Source organism: Strix uralensis, chromosome 7, assembly GCF_047716275.1.
Source record: "Strix uralensis isolate ZFMK-TIS-50842 chromosome 7, bStrUra1, whole genome shotgun sequence".
NCBI lineage: Eukaryota > Metazoa > Chordata > Aves > Strigiformes > Strigidae > Strix > Strix uralensis.
Window position 1 is genome coordinate 40,324,064 of NC_133978.1, and position 23,307 is coordinate 40,347,370.

Sequence of the window (23,307 nt, forward strand, 5' to 3'; positions counted from 1 at the left end):
GGCAAGGGGATTGGGACTAGATGATCTTTAAGGTCCCTCCCAACCCAAACCAGTCTGTGATTCTGTGAACTGGCTTTCCCCAGTTGGAAAGCAATGGCCTTGACCCTGGCCAACAGCCTGAAAGCTTGTGGGACAGATACGCTTCCTGACCTTCAGGACAGGTTGGGGTTAGTGAATGCAGGTGAAACAATGCTGAGCTCTGCTGTCGTTGCTTCTGTAGCATCTTCTCTTTTCTTCTTGAAGAGCAGGTCAGGCCATGAACCTGTCAGTAGTTGGCCATTAGAGGTGCAGCTCTTCTTACATTTTTCATACATGATATGGCAAAATCTGGCATCATTTGGCATCTCACAGCAATGCAGATCCTGAATGTTTAGACTGAATTTTGTGAGTGTTATCTGAGGCTGCTAAAGAAAGTGTTCTGAAGATTTTATAAGCGAAAAAGGACTTAAGATTTGATCCGTTATTAAGATAAATTGTGAGTCTTACTCTTTGCAGTCCTACCCTGGGATTATTCTAGTTTTCACTGCAAAGATGCAGTTTAATAATATGTGGTAATTTTACTCTGTGTTTATATTTTACATATACTGTAAACTTCTGATCCTTGAGTCTGGCTCTAAATGTTGCAGGAATTAAAGTCATAAATAACCACAAAAGTTTGTTTATAAATCTTTGCATGAAAACGAAATGTCAAACTCAGAGTCTGTGTGTTCCCTGCAGCTTCATGACGGTTGTAAAGCTCCGAGACTCGTTACACAGCTTCACTTCACCAGCTGGCCTGATTTCGGGGTGCCTTTCACACCTATTGGGATGCTGAAATTCCTGAAAAAAGTCAAAACATTGAATCCTGCCCATGCTGGACCAATTGTGGTTCACTGTAGGTATGTATGTGCTCTTCAAGCCATTCTCTTAACTTGGCCTGGAGTTATGTGTATAATATCAAGGCTGAATTTTAATCTTCTGTTCATAGGCCATGAAGTTTGTGTGTGTGTATATACATGTGTATATATATTTACTTACATATTTTTATATTTAAAGGGCAATAATATGTTGAGTTTTTTGAGAGCCCAGGGTAAAAACAATTTGAAAAGATCTGTCTTTGCTGTCACTTTAATACTCAAACAGAAGTTGTTTTGGTGGTTTTTTTTAATCCATGAGTGATATCCAGTGTTTGGAATAAATATGTTCTTTGTCAGAAAAACAGACTTGTAATACAAATCTGCGCCCTTTGCCACTAAACGCTCCTCTGAGAATTCATCCCCCACTTCTCCCACAATAAAATTGCAGTTTGCTATGTAAATTATCCATTAAATGCCTAGAAAGTTTTGAATAAAGGCTTGCATTTAAGAGACTTTAACTCTGCAATGTTAAAAATCTGCTACATACCAATAGAGAACATACTCCCACTCATTCGGTCACACACACATGAACGTCCTGCTATTAAAGGCTTGCGTTAAACTGTTTGAAATCTTATGTTAATGAAACCACAAACAAACTCCAAATCAGTGGTAAAAGAATAATTGCAATCTCTATAGCAACTGTAAGCTCACAACTGAGCAAGAAGTGTCTTTTCAGGAGCAATTATCATAGCGAGGTTAGAAGAAAAAGAAAAGAGTAGCAGCCTTGTCTTTTTGGGTCTTTTTTTTCCTAAGGAAATGGTTGTAGTTTCATGTATTTGTTTCTTTTTCTCTTGCTTGTGTCAGACATCTAGAAATATTCTCCAAGAGTCCTTGAAGTGTGTACTATTGAAAAAGAGTGTGTTTGTCCTGACCAAGCCAGCCTTTTTGTTCCTTCGTTTCCACCCAGATCTTGCCTTGCTAAGATTCATCTTTTCTCCCAGGTGTCATACATAACAGGCCTAAAGAAAAGCATTAAATGGAAAAAGAAGATTTTAGTAGTCTCGTATAGTCCTTCCTGAAATACACAATATTTTTGTAGCCTTTTGCCATGATCTGTGGAGACTCACACTGGGCTTGAGCCAGCACCAGCAGGAAATTCTGTACTTAATCAGCAGAAGTACAGACAAAATAAAGGAAAATATGAAATATCTTAATAAAAAATCTGCAGAGATTTACATATAATGGTCCAACGAAATGCAGTAGCACCGTTATGTGTCAGTGCTGGGGGCTAATGCAGTGCTTCAGCCTGCGTTAGAAATAAAGAACGAGAGAGGTGACACTTAATTTCCGTTGCAGTTCAGGATGTGACACTATTGAATTGTTGAAAAAAGGAAAGGGAAACTCATCAATAGTGAGTAATCGTCCATTTTTAGTGAGCTTTTATAAAAATATCACCTAGTCATTCTGACCAAAACTGCTCAGTCGGAATCTTTTGGAAGTTAATAAAACACTTATTTAGCATTTGGAAGTAAAGCAGATAAAATGGCAGGGGGTGGGGGTGGAGCAGGATGTTCTGCCAATTCTTTTTTTCCAGAAGTTTTCAGAAATACATTTTTTTCAGTGAGCAGAGAGGTGCACTGAGGAATAGCTGAGTAAGGGATACCCTAGAGTAGGTTAAGGATGGATAAAATCAAGGAACTTCTAAGGCCAATGTCAAGGTTGTTGAAATCACCAGCTTTAGCAGGAACCTGCAAGGCTTGAACGAAGCGCTGAGCTGAAGTAAGGTCACCTTGGGGCAGAGGCACGGGGAGGGAGCAAGGATGTGTAAAAAGGGATTGTATTGGTGAAGGGAAGTGAGGAGGCTGAGCTCAGGGCTCGGTGGGTGAAAGCTCACGGGACTGAGCAGTGAAGGACAAGCGTGAGCTGGCGACGTGTGACCCGTGCCCAGAGGTGGTTTCCAGGACAGGCCAGGAAGAGGAAGATCTCTGTGAGCAGAGAGTCAGGACAGCAGGACTCGGGGTGGACTCGTCTGCAGTGGCCGAGGTCAAACATGGAGGCAGGGACATGAGAGGACGGGGAGCCTTGGCCACCGTGGGGTGCAAGCTGCGGTGGCCCGTGACCACAAAGGGGCCAAGGGGACCGGCAGGTGGGAGTACTGGAGCAGGACATGGCTGGGCGAGGAGCGAGGGGAACCTGCCAAACCGATGGTTAAACACAAAGGGATTTGGAGGCAGAAGGTCAGAGAGGGCTTGTTCACTGTGCAGAAGTTGGGTGAAGTTTTGGTGGAGGGCCAATGGTGATCCACGGCTCTGCCCGTCCCCATTGTCCCTCCGGGTCTCCGGAACTGGAGGGCTCAGGGGCTTTGGTTCCGCGAGGTGTTTGCAGTTAAAAGTATGTCTGTGTATGTATGAACTGACTCCTGGTATGCATGCAGTAATTTTTTTCTGGTATGATTGAAAACCTAATGTTTCCGCTGGGATGGGCGGAGAGATTTTAGTCGTGTTTCAGGTGTTTGTGGACATTACAGCAGTTGCTGTACAAAGTAGGCTAACAGAAGGTTAAAGGAGAGCTCTGAATGCCTCGCACAGGATGCCATGCCCTTTTCCTCTCCAGGGAAGAGCTGAAAGTCGGCTGGAGTGGTGTAATTTATAATGATCGTGCTCCCTCTCGTGGCTGTGGAAGGATATTTAAACAAAAAAAACCAAACTAATTGGGGATGGCAGTTAGGAACTGGTAACGAATAACTATTATCTAAATAGCCTGCGGCAGCAGCCATGCAGAAAAGAGCTAAAAATTAAGAAAGAATATTTAAAATGTCATCTTAGACCGAATTATTATAGCTTGCCAAGCAGAATTTTTTTCCAAAGGTCTTTACTAAATAATTCTGATGTCGTCATTTCCGAGATGTTGAGGTGACTTTTTATGTTAAAAACTTACACACCTTTTTTTTTGCTATCATAGTTAAAACAAAAAATGAAATTTTATGTTTCACAGTGAGTATTTCAGCGCGTTATATACAGCATAAGTTCTACCTGTGTCGTTGCAGCAGCAATTCCCGCAGACCTGGTAATTCCATAGAGCTTTTTGTTTGCTTTTGTTTCCTTTTCCAGCGCTGGTGTGGGTCGCACGGGCACGTTTATCGTTATAGACGCCATAATAGACATGATGCACGCAGAACAGAAAGTTGATGTTTTCGAGTTTGTTTCAAGAATCCGTAATCAGCGTCCGCAGATGGTTCAAACTGACGTAAGTGGACTTTCATTGGTTCAGATGACCACTTTTTGCAAAATAATTGGAAAATCAACAAAGCCCAGTGGAAGACCAGGGTTGGGGAAGAAGATTGAGGCATGTTGGGGCTGGGAAGACCATCGTAAGGCACATTCTCTTTAGGTATCATGTCCAGGTTTCCCCATGCACAAGAGAGTGGAATTTTAGAGAATGTAGGTGATGTAACAAGAAAACTGTTTTAGCTTAAGGTATATTATATATTATATCATATACTTAAGGTGTAGTTGGGAACTGTCAGTGTGAGGTTAATGGTTGGACTGGATGATCTTCAAGGTCTTTTCCAACTTTGATGATTCTGTGATATTTTGATAATTAGTAGATGGTAGACCAAATGAGATAGGTGAAAGTGCCAGATTTGATAGTTTCACTTCCTTGCTTTGCAGTATGCTTACCTGGCTGGTTTTTGTTGGTTCCAGATGCAATACTCCTTCATTTATCAAGCCTTACTTGAATACTACCTCTACGGTGACACGGAGCTAGATGTGTCATCCTTAGAAAAACATCTACAAACATCACACAACGCGGCGCCAAACCTTGTCAAAATAGGGCTAGAAGAAGAATTTAAAGTAAGTATGGAAGTCCTTTGGCACAGGATTTGTAAGTGTGGAAACATTTAAGCCAAAAAGATACTTCAAAAGCAGGAAAAGTGTAACCTTAAAAGAAAAGGCCCATCCAAACGGAACAACTTGTTTTATTTTGTGCTTGTTGTCAGTGGGTCCCGTGGAGTTGGTGAATGGGGCCTTGCTGAACATCCTGTCCTGAAAATCTCATTCAAAGCTACATCGCCTTGCAGACCTTTTCCTATATGCTTTCTGTTTATTTATAAAAGAAAAATGGAATTATTCTTTTGGTCTGGTACTAGATGCCAGATCAGATAATGGTGGAAGAGGGAGCTGGATTACATGCACCTAATTTGCATTTCAACAGGATCGTTACCTCAGTGATGACTGAGGGCAGAGAGAATGGCAGAGAATTTACACATCCTGTGCAGAATATCATGACCTGTCAGGAAAGAAAATCCAGAAAAAGCATTTCTGTTTAGTGGAGAACCCCCAAATGCAAAAAGCAACCACACTGGCTGTTTGTGATCATCGTTTAAAATAGACTTTATTGTCCTGAGGAAATAGAACTTTTCTATGACTTTTGATGTGCTAAAATATTTTATATATAATATATAAGCCTAAAGCATTAAATAACAAGTAGGTGTTAACTGCAGTTCTCCCTTTTCTTTAAAGGATTAATTTAATCAGAAATTGGGAACTGGAAAAAGAAAGTTATGTAAAAATAAGTCTGATGATACAGCAACAAGTTCAAAACTCAAAACTATTGGTCTGTCTGAGGGAAGGAACCAAATGAAAACGTCAATATTCTACTTTCTCCAGAATTCCTAAGTTTGTTTTTGCTGCCCGCTGTGCCAGCAAGGCTGCATTAAAGTGCAGAGAGCAGCGCTTAGTCTGTTCTGAAAAGCACCAGGAGCACGGAGCCCACCTAGACCAAAAAAGAGTAGAGCTGTGGTGTAACCAGTATGAGAGTCTCTGACATAAAGTCACAGTATTGCAGAGTAGCTGAAAAGTGACTTCTCGGAGGGTAGGAGTTTCTTTTTAATAGTTTGTTGCCAGTCCTAGAGATTTTATTGGGATTGAGACATGCTCCTGAAACTCAGTACCTGGCAAATACGTGCCTGAAAACCTTGCAGTTTGAAAATGAAATTAATTTTAATTTAAATTGAATTAAGTAGTTGCTGAAATGCAATTGTGTAACTATGATCGTTTTCTGGTAAGTCCCACCCCAGCAGAAGCAGCTGATTATTGTGTTATCTTGCACAATCTTGTGGTGTGTAATCTATACTATAAAAAAAACTGTTGGGGCAAGGGCAGTGTTTGTCTTCTGTGTCCTGGGAATGCTGTCAGCACAAACTGAATAAAAAATATGGAATATTGGTCCCTTCACTAGCAAGAGCTTGAAAATGTACAGAGCAGAGCAGTCCGTAAACTCGTGCAACCTCGTTACGCCAGAAACAGGGCGGTGTGCTGCAGGGAAAGCACAGTCCTGGACTAAAGGACCAGAGTTTTAATACTCTGAACAGGATTGTAATAATAGTAATTTGAAAACTTAAAAAACTACAGTTAATTTGATAAAATGGTATGCAGATATTTTCCTTAAAAGGTGTTCTTGAAAGTGGCTAATTTTATGAAACTTAAGTTTCCAACTGTCAAATTTAAGAAGCGGAGACCTTGTCAAAGGGAATGGCTACTCCTGCTTCTGAAAGCCATGCTCAGGCCATCCAAAAGCGTCTTAAAAAAACCCAAACCGACCTAAAATGCTAAAATCTGCTGTCATTTTACAGCCCTGCAACTTTATTGATATGCCTTGGGAGTATGTTCCGCTTCTTAAATATTTTATCAGTATGAAAAAATTACATGCCTGTTACTCTTAATTCATTTTTATAGGCAGGACAGTGAAGTGGTTTTTGTGAAGAGTCAGTCTGGCTTTGACTGTGTTGCTGTTTTGCACCTGATAAAGGCACTTGGGAACCCTCTGAGTACAGGACATGGTGAGCCAGAACTGCTTCTGTTCCAGCGAGTTCTCATCCTCATTTGTGTGTTTTGTTACAGAAGTTAACAAACGTTCGAATAATGAAAGAAAACATGAGAACTGGCAATCTTCCAGCAAACATGAAGAAAGCTAGAGTCATCCAGATTATCCCATGTAAGAGATCAACTTTTTATATATAGAAACAGGTGCTATAAATACGGGATTATGCTAAGGCTGTTGTCAGTACATACTGTATCTGTGTGTCGGCAACAACCCCGCTCACTTCAGAATGCTGCTCTATCGGCGTAACTCAAGAGCAGAGGTCCTGCCCCCACTTGGAAACTGGAATTCTGCAAATAACGACTGCGTATGTCTTGGAGAAAAAGTTTTAACTGCCTGTAAAATTCAAGGGCTTTTTGTACTGTACAGAGTGGTAGTTTTTGGTTTTGCTTCATTTTTAGCTAGAACACATTTTTTGGGGTGTTTCTGTTAGCCATCCCCTTGGTTTTGTTGTCCTCTCTGCTCTGAAGTTTCTGGAGAACTTACTGATACAAACAGCACTATCCCCTCCTTATAGTGTAATACCCTTATAAAGTGCCTGCAAACAATTTAATGAATTGGTTTTTGCTTTATCAATGCAAAATATATTACGATCGGGTATTTTGGGGGACTGAATTAAATAATGCAGCGGTTTCAACTTTTAAACAGACGTATTGTCTGTGTGATTCCTTGTGATTCCTTGCGCAGTCGAGCGGTGCTGTAATATCTGCACCTGAAAATGAAAGTTTCAGGCCTTGCTGGCCATATCCTGTGTGAATGGAAAATCTAGTGCTCTCCTCCCCACACTTACTAAATCCTGGATAAGATCTTTGAGACACTCTGGCTTTCAGAGAAAAGATTTTGTTGCTTTTGTTCTTTCAGAAATGTAACAGTGAAGCAGGCAACATCCAGTTAGCAAAAGTAAGACTTGTCTTTTTTTTTTTTCCCCCAGATGATTTTAATAGAGTGATTCTGTCGATGAAAAGAGGGCAAGAGTATACAGACTACATCAATGCTTCCTTCATAGACGTATGTATAAAAAATTTTCATGTATTTAAATCATAAGTCAGATATTTTGCTGTTGCTGATAAGTCCTTTTAAAGAGACACAGTCAACTGGGCTTATGATGAACATTAGCTTTTTTGTTTGGGTTTGGCTTATGAGAGTTTTCAAATGTATTTCTTAACTGGTGTTTCCAATTTCAGTTTAAATGGTTGGGTAATTTAAACATTCTTCTTGTTATTATATTTATAACCTGTGGCTTTTATTAAATTCTAGTAAATGGGGAGTGAAACAAATTATCAATACAACTAACATCCCCCAGTTCCCTTATCTGTGTTCAGGTTAACGGATGTAAATACGTGCTCTTCTGAGGAAAGGAAAAAGAAAAGTCCATATTTAGCACAGGGAAAGGCTGTGACAGTGTCTGGGAGCCAGGGTTTACTTGGAGCCAGGGTTTACCTGGGCAGACCTGTGCTAATTCCCAGCTTTCTTCCCACCTTCCTGTTGGAACGTGGGCAATGCCTTCCACTATGTCTTGTTTTTATTTAAATATGGGAATTAATTATATCCTTAATCAATAAGTGATTGAGGATTGTGGATACTACAGCTGTGAAGATCACGTCAGTATGTAAAGAGAACTGTAGCTCAAAAATTGAGGTTAATTCTGTAGTAAAACTAGTAGCTGCACTTATGATCACGGTGTGAAATCCTCTCGGTTACCTGTCACTGCAGAATTTCATCCCTTCAGCCACAACTGTAAAAAAACCTCATAAAATGTAACTCAGGATTGTGAATTTGAGGGATTTTTTTTTTTCCTGCGTTTCTGGGAACGAGCAAGAGTTGGGTGGGCTTGGTGTCATCAGATTTGCAGTAACTGTCACATCACCATGCAGTTAGAATCACAGAATCATCTCGGTTGGAAAAGCCCTTGAAGCTCCTCCAGTCCAACCATTAACCTCACACTGACTGTTCCCAACTCCACCAGATCCCTCAGCGCTGGGTCAACCCGACTCTTCAACCCCTCCAGGGATGGGGACTCCCCCCCTGCCCTGGGCAGCCCATTCCAACGCCCAACAACCCCTTCTGCAAAGAAATACTTCCTAAGAGCCAGTCTGACCCTGCCCTGGCGCAGCTTGAGGCCATTCCCTCTTGTCCTGGCGCTTGTTCCTTGGCTCAAGAGACTCATCCCCCCTCTCTGCACCCTCCTTTCAGGGAGTTGTAGAGGGCGATGAGGTCTCCCCTCAGCCTCCTCTTCTCCAGACTAAACCCCCCCAGTTCCCTCAGCCGCTCCCCATCAGACCTGTGCTCCAGACCCTGCACCAGCTCCGTTGCCCTTCCCTGGACACGCTCAAGTCATTCAATGGCCTTTTTGGAGTGAGGGGCCCAAAACTGAACCCACTCATAGAGGTGCGGCCTCACCAGTGCCGAGTCCAGGGGTAAGATCCCTTCCCTGTCCCTGCTGGCCACGCTAGTGCCAATACAAAACGAAGCAGCAGTTTGAGCCGTGATCTCCTCTGGGACCGTCGCCTCCTGTCGCCTCCCGTCCCCCATCACTCGTACCCACGTGTCGGGATGTGAACGCCTCCCGGTCTCTCTCGGCAGGGCTATCGCCAGAAGGATTACTTCATCGCCACCCAGGGACCGCTTCCGCACACGGTGGAGGATTTCTGGCGGATGGTGTGGGAGTGGAAGTGCCACACCATCGTTATGCTCACAGAAGTTCAGGAGAGGGAGCAGGTACGTGTCCCGCAGCGGCCAGCTCCAGAGCAAAGCAGTTGCTGTTCGCACCAGTAAAATATAAACATTAATATTAGAGAAACTATTTGTTGCCTTCAAATCCTACTGATATGAGATTTTTTTTTTTTTTGCCTAAAACAAGCACTTGCTTCACAATTTGGTGTGGGCCAATGTTGTTGCTTTTGCTTGAATTGTCAGAAAACCCACCAAAACTACTGAAAATTATGGTTTGCAGAAAGGCCCAGTTCACATTAAAAGCACAAAATTTATAGGGATGCCTGACACGGGATGGTGGTTTGGGATTTGGGAACAGCTGGCCAAAGCTTCTGTGAAAATTTCCCTCCCTGTTCTGCTAGTAGAAGCTCCAGTGACTCGTTCTGAACCTCTCCTGGTGCCTCATTCATTAATGAAGAGAGGTGGGGTGCTGCAATTGGAAGATTAGGGGTTCAGCGCTGCAACCAGGGTGTTTTAGTGCTGAAAAATGTTTTTTGGTGGTGGTTTCAAGAGGCTTTTTAACAACACCGCATTGCTTTCAGAATTACTTTTCATTTTATTTTATTCTAATCTGCTTTAAAGCAGTATTTGCCATCTATGACTCTAAGCCCTTTTCATGGTTTATATTCTAGAAATATTACTGCATTCTTGGTTATTAGCCTTTTCATTATGAAGTGTTTAGAACACGTTTATTACGCTGTATGTCACATCCTATATTGGATATTCATGACAATGTAGATAACTGGAAAAAATTGCAAAGAACTTTTACAATTTTCTCTCAATTTTGCAGGAGAAGTGCTGCCAGTACTGGCCATCAGAGGGCTCTGTAACTCACGGAGAGATAACCGTAGAAATAAAGAATGACAGTCTGTTAGATGCCATAAGTGTAAGGGACTTTGTAGTCACATACAGTCAGGTAATGTTTTTAAATTATATGAGGGGTTTTTTTTGCATTTGAAGGCATTTACAAATATGATTATGTAACTTAATGCTGGAATTTCTATCCAAAGATACATGTGATTAATCAATGTTGACATTGTATCAGTCAAGAGGAAACTTACATGAAACATTTGTGCTTAAAGCTCCATGAAAATTCTGGTCAGTAAAACACAACCTTGATCAAAGGGGGGTGTGGGATTCGGAGGGTTTTTTATGTTTTGTTGCTGCTGTTATTGTATTTTCTCCCACATATCTATATAAGAACATTTGATTGAAGATTTTTAAATCTACAAAGCACTTTAGAGCACATGTACTTGCCTCTGCCTACCAGCTCTTCTTTTATGTTGCTCTGCTACAGGCATGATCTACTCAAAACCTGGTTTTAATCTTTTGGGCGTGCCTCTCTTCACGGCATCATTTCTTTAGGATCTGATTTGCATTGTTCTTTTTGAAAAACAACTAAAAAAAATATTTGCAGTTAAGAATATGATTCATTTAACTACTTACTGCACTGCATGTAATTTAGGCACTTATATAGTTGGCGCACACAAAGTAAAAGGACTTTAAAGCACTTTATTTCCTTAGGAAGGAGCGTGGTGGATTAGGTGTGAGTACACATTGCGCTTCACAGAGCGTCCTTGCCAGTGTGTTGACTTACGTCACATTGGAAAGTATTTCAACTTCAAGTCACAGCATTTTAGGTAATATCCAAGCAGCAATGAGCGTTTTTGCACTACAGTGCAGCATCGTTAGAAGTGTTTGCTGCTGCAGATCTAAGAAATCTGAGCAACGTTTGTATTGTGCCCGAGTCCAGCTAGACTGCAGTGATGATATTTGAAGCAATATTACGTTAAAATATCTCCTGCAGGGAGGAGGGAGGGACCGATCAAGCTTTTTTCCCCGTAATGGTGAAACCTTCCAGGCTTCCAGTACAAAACAGTGTCCAGAGACTTCCCAGCAAACTTCCCAGCAAACTCATTCACCAGATGTCCCCTGAAAGCACCCAGCATCATCAGAGACCTCATGTTTTCAGCTCCCGATGGCTTGCCAGAGTTGATGATATATAGTAAAATTGCCAGAATATTAATGTTTTATCCATACACTTACAATGCAGCCGTGGGAAGCAGCAAGCAGAAATTTCAGGGTAGTTAAAACGAAGAGCCTTTCTGCATCCAAAGCTGTCCAGAGCTAACTGCATTAGCTTGGTGTTAATAGCTGTTTGAACTTTTACTGTGCTTTTGATCAGCGAGCATAAAGGCAAGGCAAATAATTGTCAGGTTTCAAAGCAGCAGGTAGTGGGGTGCAGAGAGGAGTGTATTTCGTGAACTGGGTTGTTTTAAGGGCACTTTTGCCCTGCACATGGTGAAAGCTTTCAGCCGTTGGCACTCGGGATAAATAATCTTTAAGTGTATCCTTAGGGATGAAACAGCTGTGCAAATCAAAAGGAAAATGGTAGGGGTAAATCAGCAGTGTAGGGGATGGGGAATTTAGAAGTAGAACTTTCAGGTCTGCATCACCAATAGATTACAGACTGGGCTGCAGACAGCCCTCTCCACGAGAGTGGTGCAAAGTGTACGTTACAAACATTTCAGGTAAGAAGTGTCTTTCCGTTTCGCAGTAACAACTGGATAAATCTGGTGTTTCCCCGCGCACAGGGTAACCAGGAGAAGCAAAGCAGGCTCGTTCGGCAGTTCCATTTCCACGGGTGGCCAGAAATCGGGATTCCTGCAGAAGGCAAAGGGATGATCGACCTGATTGCAGCTGTCCAAAAGCAGCAGCAGCAGACAGGCAACCACCCCATCACCGTGCACTGCAGGTAGGAGTCGCCTCTTCTTCCCGCCATTATGGAAGGAAATGGCTTGATTTTTCTCCAGTCTGGTTGTTTTTACGACAGTTTTCCTTTGCGAGGGAGTAGACTGCATCCTTTGGAAAAAATAAATAAAAATTAAGAAACATGAGAAAAAGATAGGAAAAAAGAAAAATCTAGCATAAAGAATTTCTGACTTGTTTCTTGCTAAATTAGCAAAGCAGACACCTCAATGGTAGCCGTAACGGCTGGGAGTAAATAAACACATTAGTAACTTGGGGTGTTGTATCTTGCACCTGAGTGTAGCTAAATGCTGTGCTTGGGGGAGTGAAGCTGTAGGTCTGTTGTGGTGATGTGTAATACTCCCCCCCAATATAGGGCTCAAATGTTCTGTCAGGATCAAAACGCTGTTGTTTTTTATGAACTATAAGGAGAATGAAATGTATTTCTAGTCTAAGCTGAAGGCAAAATGTACTCCTGCCCCTGAAAGCAGAGAGGAAACAATATCTGCATCAATGCAAAGAGGTACCTTGTGTATGACTTGATACATGACAGCTGGAATATATCTTCATCCTATGCCAGGTTTTCATTTTTTTGTTTTTGGGTTTTTTTTTAATAATTGTACATTTTTATTGTGGCCTCTTTCTTTTTTAAAAAACTTTTTAAAAGGTATACATTGAGCTTTTCTTCTGTTTTTTCAAATGATATTTTTCAGAGTGTGGGGTTTCTTAGCAGTCATGTAAATAGGTCTTTTTCTGTACTACATCCTCTGATTTAAAAAAAAAAAAAAAAAAGTAGTAGTAAAACTAGTGTTCTGCCTTTTCCCAAGTCAGAAATCATGCCTTGCTTTTAAAATATTTTAAATTTTATAAATCAATAAAACTTTTTCTATTGTCTGGTCAATACAATGCCAAGCTCACAGTACACAGGGACAGGGTCAGCAGGGTTTCAGAGCCCCCAGAAGAGAAGTTCCTGTGTTTTGGGTTGGGTTTTTTTTTTTTAAGAAGCAGCTATTAACCTTTGACACAAACCTCTTTTCTGCTGGGGAGTGCCTGGGCCTGTTCCGGGCGATGGAGAGACGGACTCCCACGCCCCTTACCCAGCATGAGAGCTCTGAGAGGCCACATCCCTCTGTTCCTCTAAGACCTCCCATAGGAGAGTCTCTCTTGCAGTTGAAGCTTGCAGGCTCAACCACGACGTAAAAAACAATCATTGTTTTGTCTCTGATTGCCCTGAAAATTGTGGGGTTTTAATTCATTTTAAATACTGACCTTTTAAATCTTTTCCTCTTGGGCACATTGTACAAGATGAACTGGTTTTGCTGGACCACTGGGTATTTTCTAGCAATATAAGGAGGTCAAGTTCCTGCCATCTTTATATCTAAAAACATCTGTTGTATTAAGAGTGATATTTTCTCTACCTGTCTGTGATCCCACTGCTGAGAAACGCTTGGCACCTGCACTGTGGTAGAGCCCCCTCATGACTGATGACTGCATGGATAAGCCTCTCCAACCTTTGGTCAGTGAGCTAGATAATCTGATGCTGCTTCTGGATTTTTCCTGCCTTTCAGAGACTATCTATCTGATTTTGAATGAGCAACCAATTATTTTTTCTTCTGGAAAAAAAAATACTATATTGATTTATCTGACACTCAAATTGTTGTAGCATCATCTACAGGGAAGTAGATTCACTGACCACTTGTATTTTGTATTTTGGCAGAAGTAATTTGTATTTTGGCAGAAGAACCTGCCTGTTTGCTACTAGAGTTAGAAATAGGAATGGGCGTATTACAGCTGTTCTCGGACTTTTATTTTGCTCAGAGTTGAGTTTCAAAGGTGCTGTCTCAGTCTCTGAGTACTGTGGTTTGTGTTCGGCTGTCTGCGATGTCACCTGTATTTTTCATGCACTGTTGAAGCAAAGAGATCCTGGGAGCTTGAGCCAGGACTCGGATCTGGTGATGTTTTGGGACATGATCTTGTACTGATGCATATTCATTGCTAAAACTTTCTCCTCCTCGCTTCGGAAGTGTTTTGCTCTTTGCTGTTTTCATACGTTTTCCCTAGGGGACTGTGGGTTCCCCCACCCCATGGTGGCTGCACTCGAGGGTGATGTGGTGACATTTTGTGTTTGATGCTGCGAATTGACAAATTTTTAACAGCCACTTCTTTTGAAATGCTAGGGAGTTAAAATTCTGAATGATAATTAAAGTGGGTAAAACATCAAGGAGTTCTAGCCAGTAAAATAAGAGATAAAAACTAATGTTTTTGATATGCACAAATTAGATGCATAAGAACTATCTGAGTAGCTGAGTATCTGCTGCTGCTTTTTCAAGCTTTTAGACCTGCAGCCTCTCCGAAGCCTTACCTTAATCTTTTGGCATGCGTTTTTCCTAGATTTTTTAAAAAACTACTGCAATCATTTTAAAATGGATTAAGCAAGAAGATAAAACCCAAACCACACGATGTGTTCTAGGATTTTTAATGCTGAGAATTCTCTCCTGTCCCTGCTTGGACAGCCTGTATGTCACAGCTTTTGAGGTACTTGAACTTCTCCATGAAGTTTGAGTCTTCAAATATAAATGAATGTAACTTTATGAATAAGTAGACACATGTCAAGTCTAAGACTGATTTTTCAGAGTGTTCGCATGTACTTGTCAAAACTTCTGTTCTTTTTTTCCAACTACTTATGAACAGTTTAAGGAGCTACAAAAAGATAATTCTTAAGTAGAATCAAGACGTAACCCTAAATGGTTTAGAAGGGTTTTGCTGACAGAGTTGGCAACAGAACTCAATCTGTTCTAAATCCTTCTCTTCCAGCGTGTGTCTGCAGCTGCCTTCTGTTTAGTTCCTGGCTACCTATGCTGCTTCTCTCCATCATCTCCTCCTTTCCACACTCTAATAAATGATGCAAGTTATTTAGAGATCCCTTACTTCTGTCTTTTGCCACAGCTTTGCCCATTCTGCATGTCCTTTGCCTTTGAACTTTCTGTCTCCAGAAATGAAGTTTGAGTCAAATTTTAAAGTTTTCTTTTTTAAGGGAATTGCAGAAAGAGAAGCAAGTATGCAAAGAGTAGTGTTGTGTTCCCATGAGACAATACATATTTTCTCCTGCTTTCCAAATGCAGTTTAGTTTTCCATGCATCCATATTAAAAAAATTTTAAATTAATTAAAAAACCCTATCTTGTATGGGCTTTAAGGAGTTGCTAAAAGCACATTTTTTGGAGTGAGCCTAGCACAAGTAGCATTAAAAATGGAGTGCAAACCTCTTCTAGGCATAAACAAATAAGCAACATGAGTGATGTGTGTGTACAGGTTGACTTTATGTCTTCACGTCCTCATCTTTTGATAGTTGTAGACCTACTTGGAAATGCATCACTCGTGGGTTGCTCTAGAAACTGCAGATGGCTACTAGAGATCAGCTAATTGCAAATAAATCTGAACCCTTTTAGATTTTGTGTTTGTCTTTAGTCTGATAAAAGTAATTGTCTAAAGGGAGTAACACATCAAACACATCATATGGGTTCATTTTTCCTCCAACGAGACTTTTAAGGAATCCAGCTGAGGACACATGCATTTGCACTTAATCTTTTTATAAGGCTTGTGCTTATCAGGTTTTTTTTGTATTTGATAGAAATAAGGTAGAAGCAATGACATGTGATTACAGTTCAGTACTTAACTGTAAAAAAACCCCAAAAAAACAAAAAATGAAAACCTGGCATAGGATGAAGATATATTCCAGCTGTCAGGTATCAAGTCATACACAAGTATGACTTACATACAGTACTTATGGTTAAGGCACATGAAAATGATCAGTTTAATAAACTATTTTGTGTTCATGATTATTCAGCAATCCAGTGAACCTTCCACTCCATCTTACCTCCGACTGCCAATTTCTCAATCCCATCCAGGTTTCAGTAACTATTCCCTGTCAAAGCTACTGGCATTCCGGTGCACAGCCACCATTTTGTTGGTGTCTAATAGTCCTTATTTAGTGTGATTAGGAGAGAGAAGGCAATGTTTTAAAAATTTGTTTCTTTTTTGGCTCTAGAGTTAGGCATAATAAATCAGATAATAATTATTAAAATGTATTTTGGTTCCATGGCATCATGATTTGAAACGGGTAGAAGGACAAAATACAGAGTCAAACATACTGAAATAAGAGAAACTAGTTAGTTGGGAGTACATTAGGTGAATTATTGTAGTCAAGATCTAGGCAGAACAGGCAATTTTAGTTTCTTGTAGTTAGTATAGCCTCATGTGTAGTCTTGCTTTAGTTTGTCCTTACATTAATACCTCTGAGAATCACTGAATGGTTTGGGTTGGAAGGGACCTTGAAGATCATCTAGTTCCAACTAGAGAGGTTGGAACTTCTGACTGTGGATAGGACATCAAATTGCTTTGGAGTAGTAACATAATAATGATGATAATAAAATAATAATGCTTTCGCATCTGTCCACCGTGCAGAAGTATAAATCACAACGTAATAGAAAAATGGGGGTTTGATCACACAGTGCTTCTTTGCATTATAACCAAGTTGTGCAACTGAAAGTCTAAAGGTTGTGTTCTCCCACCTCAAGAATAAAACCAAAAGCAGAGTGTGGGAGCACCGAGAGTTGTCTTTGCTGAAGATGAATGCAGACTGGAGTAAGCAGCTTTGCCAGCTCATTATTTGAGGCTCAGACTTTGGCTGAGGGTGCCCACGTACTGCTGCAGGATCTCCCACTCGTGCACAGAAGCTGACCCTAACGAGCCTTTATTGGTTCCAGCCTGGCTGTGAGTTAATTGCCATTAATTCTGGCTCCCTTCTAGCAGAGCTGAGGTGACAAAATAAGCCCCAAAAATGAGGAAAGTTGGCTAATAGTCATATTTGGCTATTCTATATCACTATTATTTCTCTTTTTAACATTTTTATCCTACTGTATGTCAAGCAAATGTGTTTCCGTTGCAGCGCGGGCGCAGGAAGAACAGGTACCTTCATAGCACTCAGCAACATTCTGGAACGGGTGAAGGCTGAAGGGCTCTTAGATGTATTTCAAGCTGTGAAGAGCTTAAGACTGCAAAGGCCACATATGGTGCAAACACTGGTATGATATTTAACAATCCGGGGCTTTGTCAAAGGATGTATGTTTGTAAATATTCTTGTGGGAGAACAAAGGATTTTTTGGCAGGTTGAAATAAATTATGTATGATGGCTGTGTATGTACAAGGTATTATCAGAAATCTGTACTTTTACAGATTTTTTTTTTTAAAGCATTTCTAAAAATACAACTTGGCTAAACATTCTTTGTCTCTTAGGACAGTTAAACCAAAATTTTTTGTGTGTTGTGGGTGACAAAGCATATGAAGGGAATGTGTTTTAAGCTGTGTATCAGTTGTTGTTCTTTCTTACCTTAAAATGTCTGGGTTAAAATTGGCTTGCAGTTGGTTGTTGCAAGGGAGAAATGTCTTTGACTTCTTTAGCCATCTACAAGCAATATGTGAGGCTTGGTGCAGACACTTTTCCCTACTGAATAAATATTAAAAAGTTTTGAGACTTATGTTTTTGGAAAGTATATAAAAATGCTGATATTTTGTATTTTGATGGTAGCTTTCATTCAGTAGTTTGAAACTTCTTCAGACACAATTCTCTCAAAATTCTCTCAGGTAGATGTTTTCTCTATGCCACAGATAGGAAGAAGGGGCTTGAAGAAGTAGAACTGGATTATCCAGTCATGCTGAGACAGGGATGAAATATTTCTTTTGGGGTTCTGTGATTTAATAATGTTAGTTAAGGGTGTAATTGCCACCAATATTCCCAGCTGAGCCTGCGGAAAGGCTTCTGCTTTCCAGCGTGAGTGAATTCAGGTGCCAATTCCATTTATTATCAGTGTTGTTAGAGATTTGGTAACACAGCAAATGCCGTTGAGAGTGTATGAGCAGGGCTACAAGATGAGGATGTGTCCCAGCTGTAGGATGCAGAGGACGAGCCAGCAGGCTCACGTAGGCAGCGGCTGAATATGCTGCTGTGACAGCCTGTGCGAGGGAACTCGGGTTCAGAAAAATGAACGCAGAGGTTTTTTAGCGTTCTATACACTGTCACTTAGTTTTGCTGTAGAGCTCAGCAGGTGGAGCCCAGAGTTAACCAGGCAGGCTCAGGAGGAGGGACCTGCCCCAGCGGGAGCCGGGTAACAGCCAGGTGCAGGAACTGCTTCATTTCAGTAAGACAAGTCTAAGAATTGATTCAGTTTAAGAACGATCACCTGGAAAGCTTAAAGAAATCATTTTAACTGAAGAGCAACAATCAGCCTGAATTTGACAAAAAAAGAGTGAGGTACCATTGCTTTTATTTAAAAAAATAAATGCATAAATAAAAATCAGAACAGACCAACCCTCAGGTACTGGTTGTTAGAACGTGGTGCATTTATCACTAGGCTTTGCATAAGTATGACTTTCTCCACTGTAAAAGCACGTTTTGATATCTTTTTATTGTTTTTCAGGAGCAGTATGAATTCTGCTACAGAGTGGTACAAGATTTCATCGACATATTTTCCGATTATGCTAATTTCAAATGAAAATTCCTGCCTTATTTTTTAATTTCTCTGTATAAATAGTTGTATATGCTGTTAATTTATTCCATGTCATTTTCATGGCTGACTTTACTGTAAATATGACCTTGTGTTTGCTCTAAAAGTTGCATTTGCTGTATAAAGTTATTTCTTAAATATAAATATCTTCTAAAGCGAAGTATAATGTTCATATACAGTATATCACTATAAGATGGTATAGAAATCTTTATTCTAAATAACAGTAAATTAATTCTCGAGGGTCTATTTGAATTTTTCCACTTATAAATATTTATCAATAATGTTATCTCCCAATTCTTGAAACTTTACACAGGTGATTTCCATTTCATACTAAAAAAAGTGAATTGTGGTACATACGTTTAAACTAAACATCTTTTGGCCGTAAACCCTCCTTCACAATGAAAATAGATGTTTATTTGGGGACACGTTCTGATAACCTGCTCATGCTTACTTGTAATTTATTTCACAAATAGTCTCGTTGAAGGCAAAGAGACTGTTGGAGTGAAGTGCTATTAATGGTAAAGGTATCAGAATATGGCCCTTCATGTGTAATAATGTACAGTCCAACTGAAAAATATAACTGCTTTTAAAGTCTGTTTTTAAGAACCTCCCGGTTGATGGCAGTTCTATTTTGAGTCTTACTGTCAATAAGATATAATCCATATAAATACAGATGCGAATGTTTGACTTAATATAGCTTTCAAAGTCCATTTATTTTGTTCTTTCCTAAATACTACACCAGCTTAAATCAATTTAGAAAGACAATAATGTGAGTTTACCACTATTTTGAGAATATTTTGCATATCAGAAGAGTATATTTTGCAGCACCTGAACTTGTCTAGTTGAAGAGGCTTTATAGCCATTGCCAGAAATGGATTTAAAGCTTCTCTATGTACACGTGCATAATTTCCCACTTCTTTGAGAAAAGGCAAAAGAGATGAACTCTTATTCTTTGATTTGACTTAACAGAATAATTAACAGTATTTGCTAAAATTTTGAAAAAAACATTTTACTAAGGGTAATGCTAGCAACGTTAAGCGTTGTAGCAAAAAGCTCCTCGATGTTCTCACCCTCCCATATATATTATCAAATTATCCTTTATCTAAAAGGGGTATATGATTGTGTATATAGATATATTTTTAATGAAAGTACTACTGATAGTATAATTGGTGAAATAAAGTTTAAAAGTCTTTATCGTAGCCCTGAACAGGATATGCTTGGGGGTTAGAAAATCCAAAAATCACAGGGCATCTGAATGTTGAATAATTGAAAAGTTTATGTTTTCCACTCTTTAAAATGCATATATGAATTAATGAGCACAAAGTATGCGAATATGTACTTTAATTACATAACTAATATGCAATAGTTCTGTCTTGTCCAGTTGGTTGGGTTTTTTCAATGCAAACATAAAAGCCTTATTTAAAATAAGCAACTTACACTGATCATTTCACTGTTCTTGCACTATTTTAGCCCGTGACCATTTTTCATTCCCGATAACAAGTAGCATTATACTTTGTAACAATGCAAGGAAAGGGGGAGGTGTTCATACCTCTCCTTTCACTTCATACCAAGCAGAAAAGGTGCCGTTTAGAAATTTCTAAGCACGCTTGTTCCGAACCCTGCCATTTACTGCTTCTTGTCTTCCCATCGATGCACTTCTGTATTTATTTGTACAGTAAATTATGCACTTAAAAAAGATTGTCTAAAGACTAAACCTGTGTCGTGAGTTGCTATGAGAAGATACACTCAAGCCGCAGGAGGTGTTGAGTAACAAAAACGAATGCTAAGTAAGTTTACATTACTGCTGCATGCTAAAATTTCATCACATTTTCACAAGCCATCAAATAAATTTGCTATGGAAACCAGTACAGCGAGGTTTTCAGTACGATCGTTCCAGCACAGACTCAGAGAGGTTAAATGATGATAGAAAATAATGCAGAGAAACTCCCACCGTTTTCCAAAGAACGATGTTTTATGGTCCCATTAGATCGCAATGTCAGGATCTTTCCAAACATTTAGCCTATATATTTGAAAAATAACTTGTCTGTTGGCTGGCCTTTTGGGTCCCTCAGATAAAAGCCTGGACGAAGAGCTGCCTGGGAGGCGAATCTGCTGGGCGTGGTGGCCGTGTGGTGTGGCGTTACCGGGGACCCACGGCCCCCCGCAGCGGCAGGAGCTGCGCAGAACGGCCCCTGGGGTTACTGCGAGGGGTCGTTCTGCAGGGCACAGGCAGCTCTCGGAGCTACGGCAAGTTGTAGGATGGAGTTAAGCTGGAACTTCAAATACTAAGTAGGTACTCAGATGTTAGTCGCTAACTGCATTAAGATATCTAGGAGGAAACAGAAATACTTCTAATATATTTCAGAAGTCACAAATATAGCTACATGACTTTTTTTTATCATCTGAAAAGCTTCCTTTCCAGTTGTTGTGTTTAGTCACTTATCGCAGCTGCCTAATAACTGGGGAGCTGTATCTTGATATAGATATATATGAATTTTCTTTTAAATTTTCCTATGTTGCATGGAATTCCTTTAAAATGCCAAATAGTTGATTAGAAGTTGTACATTCTGATCTGTATGTGGTTTGGTCACTATGTGACTTGACTGTCTGTTTTCATGTGTTAAGACAGGTTCCAGTTCACCCAAGCATTTAAGCATTCGCTTTACGACGTCTCTACCCCACAGAACATTTAAGTCCCATAGGTTCTCTGTTCCTGAAGCAATCCCTTAAGTGCTTTGCTGAATTGGGCCTTAACGAAGAATGCATACTGTAATTACCAGTGTTTTTTAGGGTATTTTTACGTATCAGTTTTTTAAACTTTTAAAATGAGCCTGACCACCTGTGTTCAGTATTTTGAAATGTTTTCGTTTCCCTAGTACCATTTTTAATGTAAAGTTATTGAAACTTTTCTGTATAACCAAATTGTATTTAATTTGTCAAATCTTTATAATATATGTATGTATTATACAGTTTCAGCTATTATTATTTTCTTTTATTACATTTATAATTTCATCTTGCTGTGTTTTTAATGCCAGTGAATGTTGCTGAATTATTTGTACATGCAAATTGCAAGATCTAATACATTCTGATGCAAGAACAAAGCTTCGTTTTTATTCTCCAACTGTATTACTTCCTTTAAATCTTTTCATTTCATTCCTGTACTGCGTGTTCATTTAAATTAAGTATTCTAAAAGAATTGAAATCCATTATCTAGATAAGTAATTTTTCAGTACTTATCTGCAGCTGTTTGGCAGCATTACTCTGATTCACGTCGGAACTGAAGCATTGTGCATATAAAGTGCACATAAACTCATGATAGTGAGCGCAAGGCCGGGTCTTCCAAACTGCCTTAATAAGTAAGACCTGACACTATCGAGCTCCGACGTGACTCATCCCTTTGCAGCCTTCGCTTTTGAGTATAAATTTGACGATTTGTGGCTCTTTGTTCAAGCCCTGCCAGCCCGGTGCCATTTTGCATTGCAGGCTGCTCCTGGGATGGAGAAGCGGGCCTCGGCCTCTGAGGGAGACGGGAGGGTTAGTGAGAGGGGAGAGAGCTCGCTCACAGCACATAAAACCTTTCTGTTCTTTTGTACCTAAGTTTTAATAGTACTGTGGTACACTACGGTATCGCACCAAGATAAAAATAGTAGATTAACTTCCAACTATGTCACCCATCCTTAATCAAAAGCCTACTCTAGTTAACAGCAATTTCTTCATTAATTTCAACAGGCTTTATATGGGACCTCGTGCCAAAAACAACCAAGATGGCCCACTGTTGTGACAAGTGTCGGGGGATTTATGTAAACCAGGAGGAACTATGGTGAAAGATTACAATCCTAATGTCAAGTTAATATCACTGAGATTTGAAAAGACACGTGTCTTATGAGGAGCGGCTGAGGGAACTGGGGGGGTTTAGTCTGGAGAAGAGGAGGCTGAGGGGAGACCTCATCGCCCTCTACAACTCCCTGAAAGGAGGGTGCAGAGAGGGGGGATGAGTCTCTTGACCCAAGGAACAAGCACCAGGCCAAGAGGGAATGGCCTCAAGCTGCGCCAGGGCAGGGTCAGACTGGCTCTTAGGAAGGATTTCTTTGCAGAAGGGGTTGTTGGGCGTTGGAATGGGCTGCCCAGGGCAGGGGGGGAGTCCCCATCCCTGGAGGGGTTGAAGAGTCGGGTTGACCCAGCACTGAGGGATCTGGTGGAGTTGGGAACGGTCAGGGTGAGGTTCATGGTTGGACTGGAGGAGCTTCAAGGGCTTTTCCAACCTCGATGATTCTCTGATTTCTGAGACTAAACGTTATGATTTAATGAATTGACTGAAGTATGATTTAATGGAGCAATGTTTATGTGTTTGACCCCTTTAGCCCTGTTTCATCTTGGTACACCTGACACCTAACATTTAGGGAATTACCTTTAATTTTCTGATTATTTTTTCTAAACTAGTTTGGAAGAACTTTGAGTTTGCGTGTCCTTCTTGTGCACTGCTCTAACACTGAGGTATTTGCTCTTGATAATCACGCTGGCTTTCAACACAAATTCAACCATCCAGGGATAATTGTAGCAACATGTT

General features: G+C 40.3%; 1 protein-coding gene across 7 annotated transcripts in view; it reads left to right on the plus strand.

Moving 5' to 3' along the window:
* PTPRE (protein tyrosine phosphatase receptor type E) overlaps nt 1-21,841 on the plus strand; it is a 113,556-nt gene extending 91,715 nt beyond the window's left edge. For all 7 annotated transcript variants that reach the window (XM_074875542.1, XM_074875537.1, XM_074875539.1 and 4 more), the window contains 10 exons: nt 718-878; nt 3,947-4,082; nt 4,541-4,690; nt 6,740-6,833; nt 7,651-7,727; nt 9,303-9,437; nt 10,222-10,347; nt 12,026-12,186; nt 17,126-17,261; nt 18,654-21,841. In XM_074875542.1, the coding sequence (XP_074731643.1) occupies nt 718-878; nt 3,947-4,082; nt 4,541-4,690; nt 6,740-6,833; nt 7,651-7,727; nt 9,303-9,437; nt 10,222-10,347; nt 12,026-12,186; nt 17,126-17,261; nt 18,654-18,728 (1,251 nt within the window). In that variant the 3' untranslated portion in view covers nt 18,729-21,841. The remainder of the gene's footprint in view (nt 1-717; nt 879-3,946; nt 4,083-4,540; nt 4,691-6,739; nt 6,834-7,650; nt 7,728-9,302; nt 9,438-10,221; nt 10,348-12,025; nt 12,187-17,125; nt 17,262-18,653) is intronic.
* The last annotated feature ends 1,466 nt before the right edge of the window (nt 21,842-23,307 follow it).